This window comes from Barbus barbus (assembly GCF_936440315.1).
Source record: "Barbus barbus genome assembly, chromosome: 31".
NCBI classification, from domain to species: Eukaryota; Metazoa; Chordata; class Actinopteri; order Cypriniformes; family Cyprinidae; genus Barbus; species Barbus barbus.
The window spans coordinates 2,752,376-2,770,832 of NC_136759.1; the positions used below are offsets into that span (position 1 = coordinate 2,752,376).

The window sequence follows — 18,457 nt, forward strand, 5'->3', positions numbered from 1 at the left end:
AGCCATTGTAGTCATTTATTCAACCGATTTCTTCAATGCCTGATTCATTCAGATTAATGTTTTTAATGTTTTGAATATTGAAATTATTTTATATGAAATTATAGTTTAAATATGAAACTAAAACTGCCAGTAGGTGGCATTGAATCATTTATTCAACCGATTCATTTAAACAGCTGATTCATTCAAGAGTGAAGCAAGAAACTGTATTTATTAATGGATCATTGAATCATTGATTCATTTAAGAACGAAGGAAGTGATTTGAAGAGTTCATTCGCAAAAACTCCGTTTTTAACAATTTTCAAAAATCGTATTTTTGTCATTGTGCATTTCAATTAATCTCAATCAAAATGCAGTTGGATTATTTTGATTAGGAAAAAAAATACTAAAAATACAGTTAACTAATACAATAAAACATGATAATATAGGCCTAATAAAACATTGATAAAAAAAAAAAAAAAAAAAAAAGTGATTTTGCTTTTGCAAATAAACTCTTCATTTATGAATAGTTAATTAAATTTAATTGAATGTATATTTCTTTATGAATGGATATTTCAATCAATGATTTGTTCAAAGGCGATTCATTCAGAAACAAACACTGCTAAGTTTCGCTCAGAGAGGCACAAACGGCTCTGTTTTGCATCTTTTAATGATTTAAAGCCAAAAAGTGATCAAATTAAACAAGTCGTCATCAGTTTTTTTATGACAAGTTCTCGTAATATCGACCGACTTGTTTAACCGCACTGAATTATCAAATTGAGCTGCTAATTAAGGGGGGGGGGGCATCTTCCTTAATGTTGGTCATTGAAAAGTGACTTTTTTAAATAGACTAATATTTCCCCCCCTTCAGTCGCCTTGGGATAGTCGCTCTGTTCTTCACTGTGAATCACTAGGCTACTAGCTGTATTTAGTGCTGGAATCCGCTCGGCTCGCTAATGTTAACAGCACAGTTCAGCTAACATCTCCACTTCTGTTGGCATGCTCACTTCAGCCGAGAAACGGACCATCTGGCGGTCTGGAGCGGACCAAGCCATCGGTTCCAGCGTTAGCTTAGCGCTTTGACACTTTAGCCAGAGTCTCGCTACTGCTATGACCGCTGACTTACACTGAGTGAAATACTAATATACTGCGTGCTACACAATGTGTACTGCATATGGCTTACTATTTAAAAAAGTATGAGACAGTATCCAGTACAAAATGCTAAACATTTGAACTGTAGAATGCCACCCACATGCATGTTTAAAGTGAGGCACACAGTTATTATCAATTTGTTAAATAAATAAATGTTCATGAGACATCATGTAGTAGCCTATGAAACGGGATTTTTAATAATAATAATAATAGTTTGTGAGACAGCATGCATTACTGTATGAAATTTTAGGTGCCAAAACATAGTTTTTAATTCTTCCACCCTAATGATAAATACAGACTTTTAAATAAAAAGAAAAAAAAAAGAAACATAAAAAAAAAACATTAAAAAAAACATTTGAATAGTATTTAAAAAATATATATAATTATTTATTTCTTTTGTAGAATAGTTTTCTTCACAGAAATATGTCACATTATGGAATAAAATTGCATATTCATGTTGACTTTGAAATTATTCTGTGTATTCAAAATGATACAATGTTTAAATTTTTTTAAAACTATTTTCCATTTTATTTAAATGTTTTAAAATATTTACAGTTCACAAAATTATAAAACTACATATAGCACTAAATTATTTGAGCCATTTTGCTAGCTGATATTCTACAATATTTTTAAATGATTAAATAAATTAATATTTAAAAATATTTACATATTTAAAATATATAAAAAAAATTAATTATAAAACATATTTTGAGTCATTTTGCAAACTGACACCGAATTTCTCCAAACCCTCGCCTTTTGAAGACATCTTACGCAGCATGCTTTGGTGGTACCTTTGCATTTAGTAGCACATCACATGCCTATACCTTCACACAGTGTGTTTAAATAGCAGCAGGTCCAGTGTGTGTTTACACGCAGAGCGAGACGCAAGTGTCCGTCCGTCCGTTCTGTCCACACAGACTGGGGTTTGTGTTCAGAGGATTCTCCAGCTCTCTGCTGCCAGTCTGTGTTTACTCATAGGACAGCTGGTGCCATTTCATTATTGTGTGTGTGTGTGTGTGTGAGCTCACGGTCATCTGTGGTTTGTCTGTGTGTTGTGGTTTGTGTCATATCAGTTGTTCTGAACCTGCTCTCTCTCTCTCACACACACACACACACACACACACACACACACGCTGGACGCTGCATTTGTCCTGATGTCCAAAGTCCTGCGGTGCGACTAAGGGCCAATTTAAAGGACATCTGTTGCTCTTGGCTGACATAACTGGCACACTGATGCAGAATACACACGGGACGCTTGGACAGGAGACAAGGCCGAGCACACACCTGTAGAAATACACACACTCACACACACACACACACATATGTTGGTTTTTGTGGTTTATGGGGACTCTCCATAGGTGTAATGGAACAAACTGTGTGTGCTATTGCCCTACACCAACCCTACACCTAAACTTAGCCCTCACGGGAGACTTTGTGCATTTTTAGATTTTCAAAAAAACAGCATTTAGTATGTTTTTTAAGCCTTTTGAATTACGGGGACATAGGCAGTGTCCTCATAAACCACCTTCATATTGTAATACCTCTGTCATACCCATGTCATTATACACATTTGTGTCCTCATAAACCACATAAACATGCACACACACAGACACACACACAGACACAGACACACACACACACACACACACACACACACACTCACACACATGCACACACACACACACACACACACACACACACACACTCTCTCACACACACACACACACACACTCTCACACACACACGCACACACACAGTCTGGAAAGGTGAATGTGGCTGAATTATGCTGCTTCTTACTTTTTAGTATTTGCATACAATTACAATAACGTTTCTTTTTTCATTCTTTGATAACGGAGTCAGTGTTATTTAAGCATCATTGAGCTACTATTATAGTTTTTATTAATATTTTGAATGAGTTTTTATTTTGTTTTCATTTTAATTTTAGTTCAAGTTTAAGTAATTTTGTTGTGTGCTTTTATTGAGATACTCTTACTCTTAGTAATCAATATTTAAAATTAATCTTTATTTAATTTTGACATCAACAAAATAAATGAAAATATTAATTATTTAATATTAATATTTTCATTTATTGAATATTTGTCTAAATTAAGATACAAATGGGACAAAAGTTGACAGATAATAGCTCTTACAGTAAAAGTATAGAGCTATTATCTGATTTATGTTGCATAATTTTACACATTTTATTATATGCATAAAATTACATAGTTTCTTTTTTAGATTTTGGTAGTTATTTCTCATCTTTGTCTCCCATTTTTTATCAAATAGACAAAGACAAATGTTGACATACAGTAAGATTAAAGAGATGTTATTAGATTCAAGTTGCATCTTACTTTTTAGTATGTGCATGAAATTGCATAATTTAATACAATTATAATAACATAACAGTTATTTTTTACATTTTCTAGAAATAGTCACAAATGAGATAATTGTTGAGTACAGAGCTATTATCAGATCATTTGCACTGGGAAGAATTTGATGAGAAATGTTTGAGTTTGGGATCTCTGACTTTAGTTTGCAGATGTTGCGATCTAAAAGTCTAATATAACGGAGATTTACGAAGATACAAAGCTGTACTATCTGCATGTTTAGGTGATGATATACAGTGGCATTAGAGTGATTTGGTGTTGTTGTTGCTAGGATACGCCATCCTGCAGGCCATCATGGAGAAGGCGGGTCAGAACGGTTGGCAGGTCAGTGCCATCTGTGTGGAGAACTTCAACGACGCCAGTTACAGAAGACTGCTGGAAGACCTGGACCGGAGACAGGAGAAGAAGTTCGTCATCGACCTCGAGGCAGAGCGACTGCAGAACATTCTGGATCAGGTGAGGATGACGTCCAATGCATCACATCAGTGCATGTTATTCCAGAAAAAAAATCAGAATCTTTCACCAAAATGTAATAAATTATTTTTTAAACTCCTCCAACCTCCTGTTATAAAGACGCACAGAAATACATTATGGAATAAAATGGGAATGCCTTTTCATGTTGACTATGAAATTATTCTACAATTGAAAAAATGCATTTCTAATTTTACAATGTTTAAAAATATTTGTATATTTTAAAAAATAAAATTAAAACATATAACTAAATATATCGCTGTAAGTGTTTTGAGACATTTTGCTAACTGACAATATTTCTAAAGTTGAATATTTATTATAAGGAAATATTAATTTATTTTGTAAAAATATTTAGATATTTTTAGATATATCGATATTTCAAATTGATTTCAAATTCTACAATGCGTAAAAATATTTTAATATTTAATTTTTTTAAATAAATATTTTACATTTATATTATTCAAATATTTTAAATATTAAATATTTAAATATTTAGCCATTTAAAAATATTATTTATTTTTAAATTTGTAAAAAATATTAATTAAAAAAATATATTTAAAATATATAAAACTGTATATAGTAATCTCTTTGAGCCATTTTGCTAACTGACTTCGAATATTTAATAACTCTAAAATTTTAATGTTTATTTAAAAATATATATTTTTTTTAAATAACATTTTTGAAATTATAAAACAGTATATTCTACAATAATTTTTACATTTAATTTTTTTTAATTAATAGAAAATACTAATTACATTTTTAAAATGTTTAGATGTTTAGATATTTCAAAGTATAAAACTATATATTACTGTAAGTGCTTCTTCTGTAAGTTCTGTAAGTTTTGTCAGATGCCTTTGAAATTATACAATATGTTTTTAAAATGTAATTTTTTTAATGTTGTGAAATATATATACAGTATTATAAAACATAATCATACAGATATACTGTACACACACATATATGCATGCATATATATGATTTGAGCTGTTCACACCAAACTTCTCCAAAACATTGACTGGCACAATGCACAATGACCCTGAATGTGCACATTGATCGACAAGCAGAGAGTATTTCTGATTGGCTAAAAAAGCACAGGCCCGCCTCCCTAACTCATGCAGTTTGCAGAGCCCATGACTGTCACAGCGCCAGCCTCACAAAACCCTTTCCAGTAATAGCTGTCAGGTAGCAGCCATATAAATTCCAAAATATGAAATCGCTTACAGCACCTTTAAAGGAAAAGCATAGAAACACAAATCACAGCGAGCTGGAGAGATCAGTGATTTCCTCCCAGCCTGTGATTTGTTATTTTCTCTGTGACTCCTCCCGCCTGCGGAGCATCTCGCTGTTCCTCACAGAGTATGAGCACGCTCTGTCTGTCATGTGCACTCAAACTCAGAATAACATGATGCACAGAGAGACAGAGACGAGAACAGGTGCTTACAAACCTGCTGCCAAACATCCTGAAACAGACACATCACAGTGACCTGAGCCCAATGAACATCTCACACACAAACAGACAGAACAAGCACCGTATCTAAAGCACAGCAGCATTTCTCAGTCAGGTCAAATACTGTCATGACAAGAACCTTACTGAGCAACTTAATTTGAAAAACGATGCCAACATTAATGAAAGAATACCATAATGAATGAAATAGTTTTTGAAAGAAAATGCTTTTATTCACCAAGCATGCATTAAATTGATCAAAAGTGACAGTAAAGACATTCATAATGTTACAAAAGATTTCTATTTCAAATAAATGCTATTCATCAAATAATCTTGAAAAATCAAATGCATCACAGTTTACACAAAAATATGATGCAGCACAAACATTCATTTTAAGTTTTCAAGCACAAATTAAATTTCCTATAGAACATGTGAACATATTTATTATTAAATTAGAATAAATATTTAATATAAAATAATTACACTAATAATTATTTTAATATTAAAACTCATGCATTAATATAAATTTATAAATACATACATTTATTGATTTTTTTAGAATATAATTTCATTTAAAAATGTAATTCATTTAAATTATTTAATATAATTTCAAAGTATTTTTATTCATTTAAAAATGTAATTCATTTAATATAATTTTTATATTTTTTCATATTAAAAACAGCCACAATATTGCTGTTTTACTGTATTTTTGAGCACATAAATGAAGATTTGGTGAGCAGAAGATACTTCTTTTAAAAGCATAAAAAAATCTAATAATTCTTAATATTACAATTTATAAATGTATACATTGATTTATTATAAAAAATATATAATTTATTTATATACAATAATTCATTTAATATTTTTTTCTATTTACAAATAATTAATTAAATATAATTCATTTAATATATTATTATTTTTATTCATTTAAAAAAATCAGCTTTGCAATCACCGAAATAAATTACATTTCACAAATTACAAAATGAACTGCAGCAGAAAACAGCTATTTTAAATTTTAATAATAATCATAAAAATGTCTCAATATTACTTTTTTACTATATGTTTAAGACTTCTTTCAAAAACGTTAAAAAAAAGTCACTGACCCCAAAATTTGGAATGCTAGTATAGATTAAACGTGCCTAATGTGTAGCAGCTCCATGTTTCTCGAGCGATAATGATGTTCAACACGAGCAGCAGAAGGAGTCACAGCTCAGCTCTCTGTACGTCTGATCTATGAACTCTGCGATTGCGGCCGTGTTTGATTGTTGCATGCTCCGTCTGTTCCTCAGGCAGACCTCTGAGGTGCTCATCTATCAGCCTGACAGCAGACTTGGCAAATACAACCACACACACACACACACACACACACACAGTCTCGCAGTTGGACATAGTCAGGTACAACATCAACAGAATGTTCTCTCTACATGCCCTGCTAGTCCTGCCAGCATGTTCCTCGAGCAGATGTGGATCTGGCATCAGCGTCTGCTGATCTTACACCGGTTACACACTAGACAAATCTCACATCCAGCAAAAGATATCTCGCATTGTTAAATTTTGATTTAAAAACACGCTTGAAAAAGACAATTTCTTGAAAGGATGAGTTCACCCAAAAATGACATTTTTGCTGAATATATCCTCAGGCCATCCGAGATGAGGATGAGTTTCTTCATCAGATTTGGAGAAATGTATCACTGCATCAGTGTTTCAGCAATGGATGCTCTGCAGTGAATGGGTGCCGTCAGAATGAGAGTCCAAACAGCTGATAAAAACATCACAATAATCCACACCACTCCAGTTAACATCTGGAGAACATGAAAACTGAAACAAATCCATCATTAAGACATTTTTAACTTTAAACTGTTGCATCCGGTCCATAATCCATAATAATGCTTCCTCCAGTGAAAAGGTGTTCTGGTCTGAACCAGGAGAGAAATCTGTACAGATCAAGCACCGTTTACAAGCCACAACAGCTCTAAACAAATATGTGGCTGGATTTTGATGTCTGAGGACAACAGAGATGGACTTTTTCACTGGAGGAAATTATTATGAATTATGGACTTATTATTTTGGCCAGAAGCAACGGGTTGAAGATAAAATGTCTTAATGATGGATTTGTTTCTTTTGTCTTCTCAAGATGTTAACTGATGGAGTGGAGTGGTGTGGATTATTGTGATGTTTTTATCAGCTGTTTGGACTCTCATTCTGACGGCACCCATTCACTGCAGAGCATCCATTGCTGAGACACTGATGCAGTGCTATATTTTTAACTTTTTACATTTTTCAATTCAAACCATTGCTTCTGGCTAGTCCATAATCCATAATATTGCTTCCTCCAAAAAGTCCACTTCAAGCATTAAAAAAGTGTTCTTTTGACATGATTTACTTGCTTTGGTTCTAATTGGTGGAGAGTTTGCTGAATTATGGGTAATGTAGTTTCTTACCTAGAATTCTGCTGTTGAACACAATTATTTACAAACATAAGTTAAAATACCGCAGGCTGATGGCTTCAGCAAAAGCATATACCATCGATTAACAACTTCACAGTAGGTCTGTCTTTAAAGGTTTGTAAGTTATTGTTAAAAATCAATTCACCTTCTACTTTCATTCAAATTCCTATTTGCCACAGTAAGACAAATTCAAATTCACTGGAAAGTAATTCTGAAATGCACACAATGTCGTGGAACCTAAACTGTGTAAAAATACTTATAAACACTTTTCCAAGTATAGGTAATACATTTGTTGGCTGAATTACTGAAGCGTGTAATAAAATAGTCTTTGTGCTATTTACACTTTACTCATTCTCTATATTTTTTTTTTTCTCTCTCTCTCTCTCAGATTGTCAGCGTGGGCAAACATGTGAAAGGATACCACTACATCATCGCTAACCTGGTGAGTGCTGGCACGGTTTATCCAGTGATGGAGCGCTGAAGGAAATGAACAAGTGTAGAGGACAGCGTGTCCTCTGGCTGTAATTCTCTGTGACGGAACTTCGCTTTCCTGAAGAAAACCAGAACGCAGTATTACATTTTGGCACAATGATTCTTCAAATGAAGTGCACTAGTGCTTTACTAAGTGATCAAACACAGCATTTTCACCTGCTGGATGATCATGCACATGTAAAATCCTACAGAATGGAAACAGAATCTTGAGGATGCCACCTAACAACCACCCAGAACACCATAGCAACACCTTAGCAACCCTGTCAATCACTCACAAGCAGTTTTACAAGCAGGTCAATTTTAGATCTAGATACAAACATCTAATTTATTATTAAATTACAAAAATTATTATTTAATATTAGAAATAATTACAGTAATAATTTGTTAATGTGTTTGTATCTTTTTTCAATTATTTTTTAATCTAAAATGTATTAGTTATATAATTAATTATACATTTAATAGTTAGTTATATATATATATATATATATATATATATAAAATTATATATTTAATAGTTTATTATTAATTATAAAATTTATAATTAATTTAATATAATTTTTAATCCAATGCAATGCATTTTAATTAACTTAATATAATTGTTATGTATTTTTAAGTACCTCTCTTATAATTTTTTAATATAGAATTTTAATTTATTTAATATAATCTATTTAATATAATGCAATAAAATTTTAATGCATTTAAAAATAAAACTGTTTTATATATTGTAAGTTCAATTCTCCAATTATAGTTAATTTATTTTAACATAATTTAATGAATTAATTCATTTAATATAATTTGTATGTATTTGTTTGTATTGTTCTCTAATTAATCTGAGTGAATCATCTAGCAACTACCACAAACACCCTAGCAACCACACAGCAACAAACTAAACATCACTTAGATCATCTTAGCAACCATAAATCAATGCTCTGGCAACACTGCACCTCACATCTTTTTTTAATGTATCTGTATTTATCTTTCGCTAATTAATTTGCGTGAATCACGTAGCAACCACCCAAAACACCCTAGCAACACGATGATGAGTTTTGCACCTCTCAGAAACTGTAAAACACAATCTGGATGATAAATTCATCTGAACTGCTAGTTAGTCTGAAGGAATTTGCAGTCTTGTTCAGTTTTGGGAACTCTGACTATGATGGAATGCTGAACCTGAACTTTGTTACGTGTGATTTATCGTTGCTTATTTTGTGCTGGGCCTTCGTAACGTATTCTGCATTGACATTTGTTAGCGTCAGCATCTGGGATATTAAGAAATGTTATAACTCACTCCGTCTCACATTCGTTCCATCAGTCTCCCTTTTCCCACCTCTTTATCTTTTGAATGAATCGGCTGCATTCCCTCTGACTCTGATTTGCTCTCTGTCTTTCTCCCGGCAGGGATTTAAGGACATTTCTCTCGAGAGGTTTATGCATGGCGGGGCAAACGTAACTGGTTTCCAGTTAGTGGATTTCAGCAAACCGATGGTGATCAAACTAATGCAGCGCTGGAACAAACTAGACCAGAGGGAGTATCCAGGATCCGAGAGCCCTCCCAGGGTAAGCAAATACATTTACAACGTAATTAAACACAAGCGCAAACACCAATAAACCAGAATAGCAAACACTTTTGTGCACACTTTATTTTTCTGCACTGTTTCAGCACCCAATTCACTGAAGGAATTAATGCAAACGTGCTCAGAGATCTGTGCTAAACGCCATTGAACCCATTAGCAGAATAATTCCTTATCTACTCAAACAGCGTGTTTTGAAATCGCCCGGCAAATGGCAGGTTGGTTTAAATCAGGCTGGAACCCTGATAATCCTGTCGGACGCATGTGGCAAAAATCCAGGCACAGATGTTTATCCAATCAAACTGTGACAGGGCGCATTCTTCGTCAAGCTTTAGCCAATGAGATTCAACGAGCAGCTGCCCAGGCAATATTTGAATCAATTAAACCATGACAGACTGCAGCCGGAGCCACATTTAACCCGTCTGTTGGGGAACGTGTGTAATAAAGTCTAAATACAAGTGAATACATGTTTTAAGCTGTGTTTTGAAAACTAGGAAACCATTCTAGTTTTCCAAGAGACAAATTAACATTTAGCGGCATAACTAAAATCAATCAAATAATGTGTTTTTCCTTTATAAAGGGATACAATGAAAGCAAAACATTAATAATTTATTAAAATACAGAAAATATTAAATATTAAATATTTCAGCTTCAAACTGTATTCAATAATCATGTTTTATATATATATATGTGTGTGTGTGTGTGTGTGTGTGTGTGTGTGTGTGTGTGTGTGTGTGTGTGTGTAAATATACAAATAATAAACAAATTTAATATATCAATTATATAAATTATATGAATATAAATATAGACATGCAAATATATGTAAATATTTTCAAAATATATACTGCATATACAAAGTACTAAATATATATATATTTGACTTTCCTGTAGGCTTTATAGTATAGCTCAAATAGTAGAGCATGGCGCTAGCAACGCCAAGGTCATGGGTTCGATTCCCAGGGAAAACAAGAGCTGATTAAATGTAAAAAAAAAAAAAAAAAAAAAAAAAACCTGTAACTTCAATGCTATGTAAGTCGCTTTGGATAAAAGTGTCTGCTAAATGCATAAATGTAAATGTAATATGTCAAATATATTAATATATTTACACATACAGTATAATAATCAATTCCTGTTTTTCATCCCCAAATTTAAGACCTAGGCTATTAATATGATTAAGATGTTTGTTGTAACATTTAAGATATGTTTAAGACTAAGATTTTTTAATTCAAGACTTTTTTTTACCTTAAATTTCATAAAACTTAATTTTTTATACTTGAAGGAGTTTTTTGTCATATACTTGATAGGAAATACAAGTGAACTGCTCGCACAGTACCACACAAAAAGTATTACAGTTCTCCATAACTAGAAAACAAGACAAATATATTAAGACAATTTTGTGCTGCATAACCTCACCTCATCATGCTGTCCTCAGCTCAAAAACCTTGCTTTCCCCCTCTGTTGATAACATGGAGCTCCTTCTCTACTCCCATTGATTAGCACTTCCATCCTGCAGTCCTGGCTATAAATTACCAGAGGAACATGAATCCAATCTTTACGGGTTCATTAGAGCACACTTTACAGGCAAGAGCCCTGACTATCTCCATCTCTTGCTCGCTCTTGATTTTCTGCATCTTATTCGCTTACACCCCCTTTAATGATTGTTGTTTGTTCCTGTCTTTCCCTCAATGTTAATTGGATGTTATTATGCCTCTGCTAGAACCATAAATCTTGATTTCCGCTGATCAAGTTCATTCATAACGACCGGTGTCAGTGCAGACCCAGCCACTGAGACTCATTCTGTCTTATTGGGACAATTTACTCATGCAAATAGCCACGCTTTTGTATTTGTTTATGAAAATAACAACAGATGAAAATCCATTTTGATTGTTGAGCATTTTTTCTTACCGCTAGTGGTACCTCATAAAGAGAAAAACGATGCACTGTTTTCCCCAGCAATCTCTCTGGATCTTTACTGCTCTGTAGCAACAATCTGTACTGCTTTACAGCTAAATAGCTTTTCCAGTAACAAGTAGTGGCGGTGCTACATTGCAGCTTTATGTCACATTGCATTACGCACGCAGCCTTACAAGAGAGCAGGCGGAGGCAATAATCAATGCGCTCACCTAGAATGCCCTCTCTGCTGCATTTACATCTACTTTAGGCACTAGGACGGCTCTGCATTATACTTGATATGTGATTGCAAACAGGAAGCATGGGTAATGTAGTGTGAATGAAGTAAAGACACAATATTCCTTTTACCTCCTCAGTACACATCATCATTGACGTACGATGGTGTGCTAGTGATGGCAGAGGCGTTTCGGAATCTACGCAGACAGAAGATTGACATCTCTCGCAGAGGCAACGCTGGAGACTGTCTGGCCAACCCGGCTGCTCCTTGGAATCAAGGCATTGACATGGAACGAACTCTGAAACAGGTGAGAGCGGGTGGGATTGTGAAAGACAGATGAGAGTTGATTGGACGCTGTGAGACAGGTGAGAGTGGGCGGGACTCTGAGACAGGCAAGGTTGGACGGGATGTTATTTGAAAAATGAGAGTGGGTGTGATTCTACAACAGGTGGGAATGGGTCGGACTCTGTATGGCAGGTGGGAATGGGTCGGACTCTGTATGGTAGGTGGGAATGGGCTGGACTCTGTATGGCAGGTGGGAATGGGCTGGACTCTGTATGGCAGGTGGGAATGGGCGGGACTCTGTATGGTAGGTGGGAATGGGTCGGACTCTGTACAGCAGGTGCGAATGGGTCGGACTCTGTATGGTAGGTGGGAATGGGCTGGACTCTGTATGGCAGGTGGGAATGGGCTGGACTCTGTATGGCAGGTGGGAATGGGCGGGACTCTGTATGGTAGGTGGGAATGGGTCGGACTCTGTATGGCAGGTGGGAATGGGTCGGACTCTGTATGGTAGGTGGGAATGGGCTGGACTCTGTATGGCAGGTGGGAATGGGCTGGACTCTGTATGGCAGGTGGGAATGGGCGGGACTCTGTATGGTAGGTGGGAATGGGTCGGACTCTGTACAGCAGGTGCGAATGGGCGGGACTCTGTATGGCAGGTGGGAATGGGTGGGACTCTGTATGACAGGTAAGACTGGGCGGGAAGCTGTCTAAAAGATTAGAGTGGGAGTCTAAAAGTCCTTGCATACTGAGTTCAAAAATTCTGTATGCGTTTTTTCATATTTGTCATCCTAAAAATTCTGATGCATATTAATTAATCCGTTGTGAAAAATTTACACAAAAAATACAAAATGGAGTCCTCAAGCAGTGATGATTAAAAAGAAAAAAGAAAGGGGAAATATTGGGTCCATCCAATCCTGAGATCCTCTGAATTGTTAAAAAACTCTCAAAATGCTTCTAATGGATGTGAAAAATGCAAACCATTGAACCCGATTAAAAATTTTTTTGGATGGACGAAAGTTTCGAAAGCAGTGTGGCAAACGTGAAGTCATATTCATTTATTAATGTGAAATTTTTTTATTGTGCAAGGACCTTAAAACGGACAAGACTGGGTGGGATGAAAAATGAGAGGGTGGGATTCTATGACAGGTGGGAATGGGTGGGTCTAAGACAGACAAGTTTGGGTGGGATGCTGTCTGAAAAATGAGAGTGGGTGAGACTCTATTGGTGCTTTTCCACTGCGTGGTACGACTCGGCTCGGCTCGGTTCAGAACGGCACGGCATGGCTCAGTTCGGCTCGGTTTGTGTTTCCACTGCAGTTTAGTACTGCTTTAGAGTGGGTGGGATTATTCATGTGTCATTATAGTTGCGCCGCCTCTACTGCTGTGACTCCTGAAAAACGTTTTAATTCCGCATCGCTCCATCAAGCTCTCGCTGGATCCGCTCCTATCAAAGAGAGGGACGTCTGTACTTCCTCAACAGACAACGAAACAGCCATTTTTAGTTATTAAAAAAGGATGCGCTCGATCCTTTGCTGGCTGTGATGATTTAAATCTAGCGGGTCTGTTGTGTCTCGTGCCGCGAGTTCAATGACGCAGGCAGAGACGATTCTCTCCGGCCAATCAGTGATCAGCAGAGTTTACACGTCACATTTTGGTAATGGTATGGCTCGCTTGGAACCTCGGCCGAAGTGGTCCTAAAAAAAGTACCAGGTACCAGGTACTGTACCCAGTGGAAAGCCCCCCAAAAGTGAGCCGTACTGAACTGTACCGTGCCGTACTATGCAGTGGAAAAGCGCCAGTGGAAAATATAGAAGTTGGGATTGGGTGGGACTATATACGATGGGTTAGAGTTGCTGGAGCACTACTTAAAAGGTAAGTGTGGGCAAAATTGAAAGACAGGTGAGACTGGTGGGATGCTCTTTGCTCTTTCAGGTAAGTTTGGTCAGGGCTCTGTATGACAAGTGGGAGTGGGCAGGACTGTCAGAAAAGGTGATAGTGGGTGGGATGCGGGATGCTGTCTGACAGGTAAGAGTGGGCAGGACTCTGTCTAACAGCTGGGAGTAGATTTGATGCTGTTTGACAGGTAAGAATTGGCAGGGTTCTGTACTGAATGTGGAGTGGGCGGAACACTGTCTGAAAGGTAAGAGTAAGTGGGACTCTGTACGACCGATGGGAGTGGGTGGGACTAAATGGGGGCTTTGCAATACAAGATGCAAAGGATACATAAACTTGCTATCAAATCTGACATGCTTTAACTCATCTAAAAAGTTTAATCCATTTAGCAAAATAAATTGTAGCTATAAATGATAACTTTGGTCCACATTTACCAAAAGTGATGTGTCTTACTAATACGTCCATGTGTGTGTGTGTAAAGGTGAGAATCCAGGGTCTCACTGGGAATATCCAGTTTGATCATTATGGACGCAGAGTCAACTACACCATGGACGTCTTTGAGCTAAAGAGTAACGGCCCCCGCAAGGTCAGACACACAACACACTTTCATGCATTTAGACACATACAAGCATCCATTTATACAGATCCACTCGGTAATTTTACCCAGATGCCCACACACACAGGATTGATCACCTCATCATCTATCATCTGCAGATCGGTTACTGGAACGACCTGGATAAATTGGTTCTGGTCCAGAATGAGCTCTCCATGGGAAATGACTCCGCTATGGAGAACAGAACGGTTATCGTCACAACTATAATGGTAATGTACACGCAACCACCCACATCTGTAGACTTACACATGTAGCGCCATCTAGAGTGAGCAGGACACATTACATCAGTTAGACATACTTGAATAAAACACTTGCATTGCTCTGGACTGTATTGGTGAGAAAAACGAGGAAAGAAAGCGAGCCAGTGAAAGAGAGAGAGAGCTGACTGTGCATTAGTTCATTTATCATGTTAATGTCATCAGTTTAGCTATAGATAAAGGAACAGAGGGGTTATACTGAAGAAGAAAAAAAGTTAGCATGAGTTTGAGGTTGATGTTAAATTTTCCCTTAAAAAATGCACCACAGTAACCATCGTTTCCAACAAATCACCATAGTTATAGCAGCCATTCTTAAGGCGCTGTCCCACTCGCTGACTCAATTTGATTTTGGTCAGGGGTGTCAAACCTACTGACTGTTTTTGCCGAAAAGTCGGAGGTCTGTCACACTCAGCGATTAATAATGGATGAGATGACAGACTAAAAGACTGCCTGTGACATTTCCATCCCATTCTGTCACAAACTGCTGATATAAGAACAGGAGCACCATGCAAGCAATTATAATAGGCTGAATTTGATTATACAAATGTACAGATACGCTGTATGACTTTGCATTCGCTGTCAGTTCTTTAGCCAGAGAACATTTACTTTTATATTAATGCATTTGGTAGTTGCTTCAATACAAAGTCAGTTACACTGCATTCATGCATTCCTTGGCAATGCAACCCATGACCTTGGCATCATGTTCTGCTATTTAAGCTACATGAATGCCATATTGCACACAGAAGAAGCTCAATGGTCACTGCTCAAAGGCCATGAGGGCTGCCCACTTACTGGCTCAGGCTATTTCAAACTTGCTAAAAGTTGCATTTAAGTCAGGGGCATTAACAAAAGAGTTGAGTCACTAACTGACCTCTGATTCTACAACAGCTCATGGCCGAAAATCGATTTTGCAGGACATCAGCATTAAAACTCTAAAAACTTTTTAGCAAGTAAAATTAGAAAAGCTCAAAGGGTTCATATTTTTGAAAATATGCATCTGAAATTCTAATTTATCAGTCACTGTTTCCAATGTTTTATTAAAAACATTTTTAATTTCGAAAATATCAACAATAATTCTAAAAAGAACATTATGGAAACCTGTTTCTGACAGAATAAAAAATGAAAAAGGTCATTTTGACTTTTTATCTCACATTTTCTCACAATTCTATGGTTATGCCTCACTATTCTACATTTATATCTCGCAATTCTGCGTTTACTGTATATCTCGCAATTCTGTTTTCTGTATATCTCACAGATCTGCATTTATATCTCACAATTCTATGGTTATGTCTCACAATTCTATGTTTATTTCTCACAATTCTGCATTTACTGTATATTTTGCAATTCTGCGTTTATATCTCACAATTTTGTGTTTCCAGTCTATCTTGCAATTCTGAGTTTATATATCTTGCAATTCTACATTTATATCTCACAATTCTTAGTTTATCTGTCACGATTCTGTATTTATATCGCGTAATTCCAGGGTTATATCACAATTCTACATACACCTCGCAATTCTATGTTAACTATACATCTTGCAGTTCTGCATTTACATTTACATTTATGCATTTAGCAGACGCTTTTATCCAAAGCAACTTACATTGCATTCAAGCTACAGTTTTTACATTTTATCAGCTCTTGCTTTCCCTGGGAATCGAACCCATGACCTTGGCGTTGCTAGCCATGCTCTACTATTTGAGCTACAGGAAAGTTATTTATAGCTCACAATTCTGAGTTTATATCTCTGACTTTGACTTTGTGATATTTATCCTGTGGTGAAAAGAAGCTTACATAGAACATAATAAGATATCAAATGAATGTTTTAATTTTAATTTTGAGCTGAATGATATGTATGTATTTTATTATTACATAAATATACACAATCTGTCCTTCAAACAATATTTAAAGTTTTTTTAATTGCTTTCCATTTTCTTTAACTACTGCCCCAGTTTTACTGTAGTAACAATGGTATTTCAGTGGAAACTATGGTCAGTGTGGTAAATTCTGTAAGGGTTTAAACAGGGAAAAGAGCGATAGAAGATTATACCTTAGCAGGCTCCTCCTCTCTCTCTCTCCTTCTCTGTCTCTCTTTTCTTTTCTGCCGTGCGCTTTTTAAGGCGATGGAGAATTTTACCTCTGCAGGATCATCGTCGTTTCCATCACTGCTAAAGAATCCGCTGTTCAGACACTGAGCAGAGAGAAGAGGACGAGACAACCGTGAGACACCAGAGAGAGTAATGATTCAGCTGTTTTCAGACCCTCTTCATCTGGGACTGCAGCGTTAAACATTCACTAACATTCAGCCCACGTACTCGAGGTGCAATGCCAAGGGTGTAAAAAGCAGCTTCGTGGGTATATCGATTTGTCTTCTTGTGATTGCTTGCCCTTGCTTTATGAATTACATAGTTGGCATTTAAAGGCATCATGAAATCCAAACAGATCTGACTATCGTAACAAATGCCCCTGCTCTCATGGTGCACGAAACTTAAGTGCATGATAATCTAAAAAAAATGTGTTTTTATAATCTTTAAATTTAATAACTTTCTCTGCCTACGCAACCACTTTTTTGCTTATATAAACAAGGTCACATGGCCATTTATACAGACCGATAATATCAATGATAAAATCTTGATTATATAAATTCAAGCCCGACCATTCGTTTCCCACATAACATTCAGTTTCACTCAGAAATATTAAAAATGACAAATGATTTTATTAGTCATCGAGATTTGATGAAAGTTTTATATATATATATATATATAATTCAAATTGGTAACATGTTAAACAAATATAATTAATAATTTTTTAATAAATGTAATAACATGTTGCAAGAAAAAATAAGCTGTTTTTAAATCTTTCATCAAATCCCGATGAATAAGATCAAGTCCTGCCAATTATTATTATTGTAATATTTTATATTGCAGCAGGTAAATATATATATATATATATATGTGTGTGTGTGTGTGTGTTTAATTCAAGAGTTTATTTGCAAAATCAGATAACTCAGTTTTTTTAATTTTCAAAAATCATCTTTTTTATTATGTTATCATGTTTTTATTGCGTTAGCTGTATTTTTTGTTATTTTTAAACCTAGTCAAAATAACCCAACTGCAGTTTGACTGAGATTAATTGTAATGCACGATGAAAAAACGTGATTTTTGAAAATTGTTAAAAAGGGAGTTATCTGTTTTTGCAAATTAACTCTTCAATTCTTTCAGCAAAATGTAATAACTTTATAGTCTGCTGATGTAATAATGGTCACATGGGTGGGATACAATTTATATTAACCAATAATAGAAAAGCAAATGATTCAATTAAATACTGAAAGATAAAACCAATCTA

At 35.5% G+C, this 18,457-nt stretch overlaps 2 protein-coding genes across 3 annotated transcripts in view; one reads left to right on the forward strand and one right to left on the reverse strand.

Annotated features, from left to right (window-relative positions):
* The window catches only part of LOC306851007 (claudin-19-like), a 564,676-nt gene that overhangs the window by 409,293 nt on the left and 136,926 nt on the right, over positions 1–18,457 (reverse strand). The window lies entirely within an intron of this gene.
* The window catches only part of LOC306851859 (glutamate receptor 4-like), a gene marked incomplete at both ends in the record, with an annotated part of 83,331 nt that overhangs the window by 24,797 nt on the left and 40,077 nt on the right, over positions 1–18,457 (forward strand). For both annotated transcript variants that reach the window (XM_079388335.1, XM_079388336.1), the window contains 6 exons: positions 3,787–3,971; positions 8,266–8,319; positions 9,768–9,926; positions 12,208–12,375; positions 14,727–14,831; positions 14,960–15,067. In XM_079388335.1, coding sequence (XP_079244461.1) covers positions 3,787–3,971; positions 8,266–8,319; positions 9,768–9,926; positions 12,208–12,375; positions 14,727–14,831; positions 14,960–15,067 — 779 coding nt within the window. The remainder of the gene's footprint in view (positions 1–3,786; positions 3,972–8,265; positions 8,320–9,767; positions 9,927–12,207; positions 12,376–14,726; positions 14,832–14,959; positions 15,068–18,457) is intronic.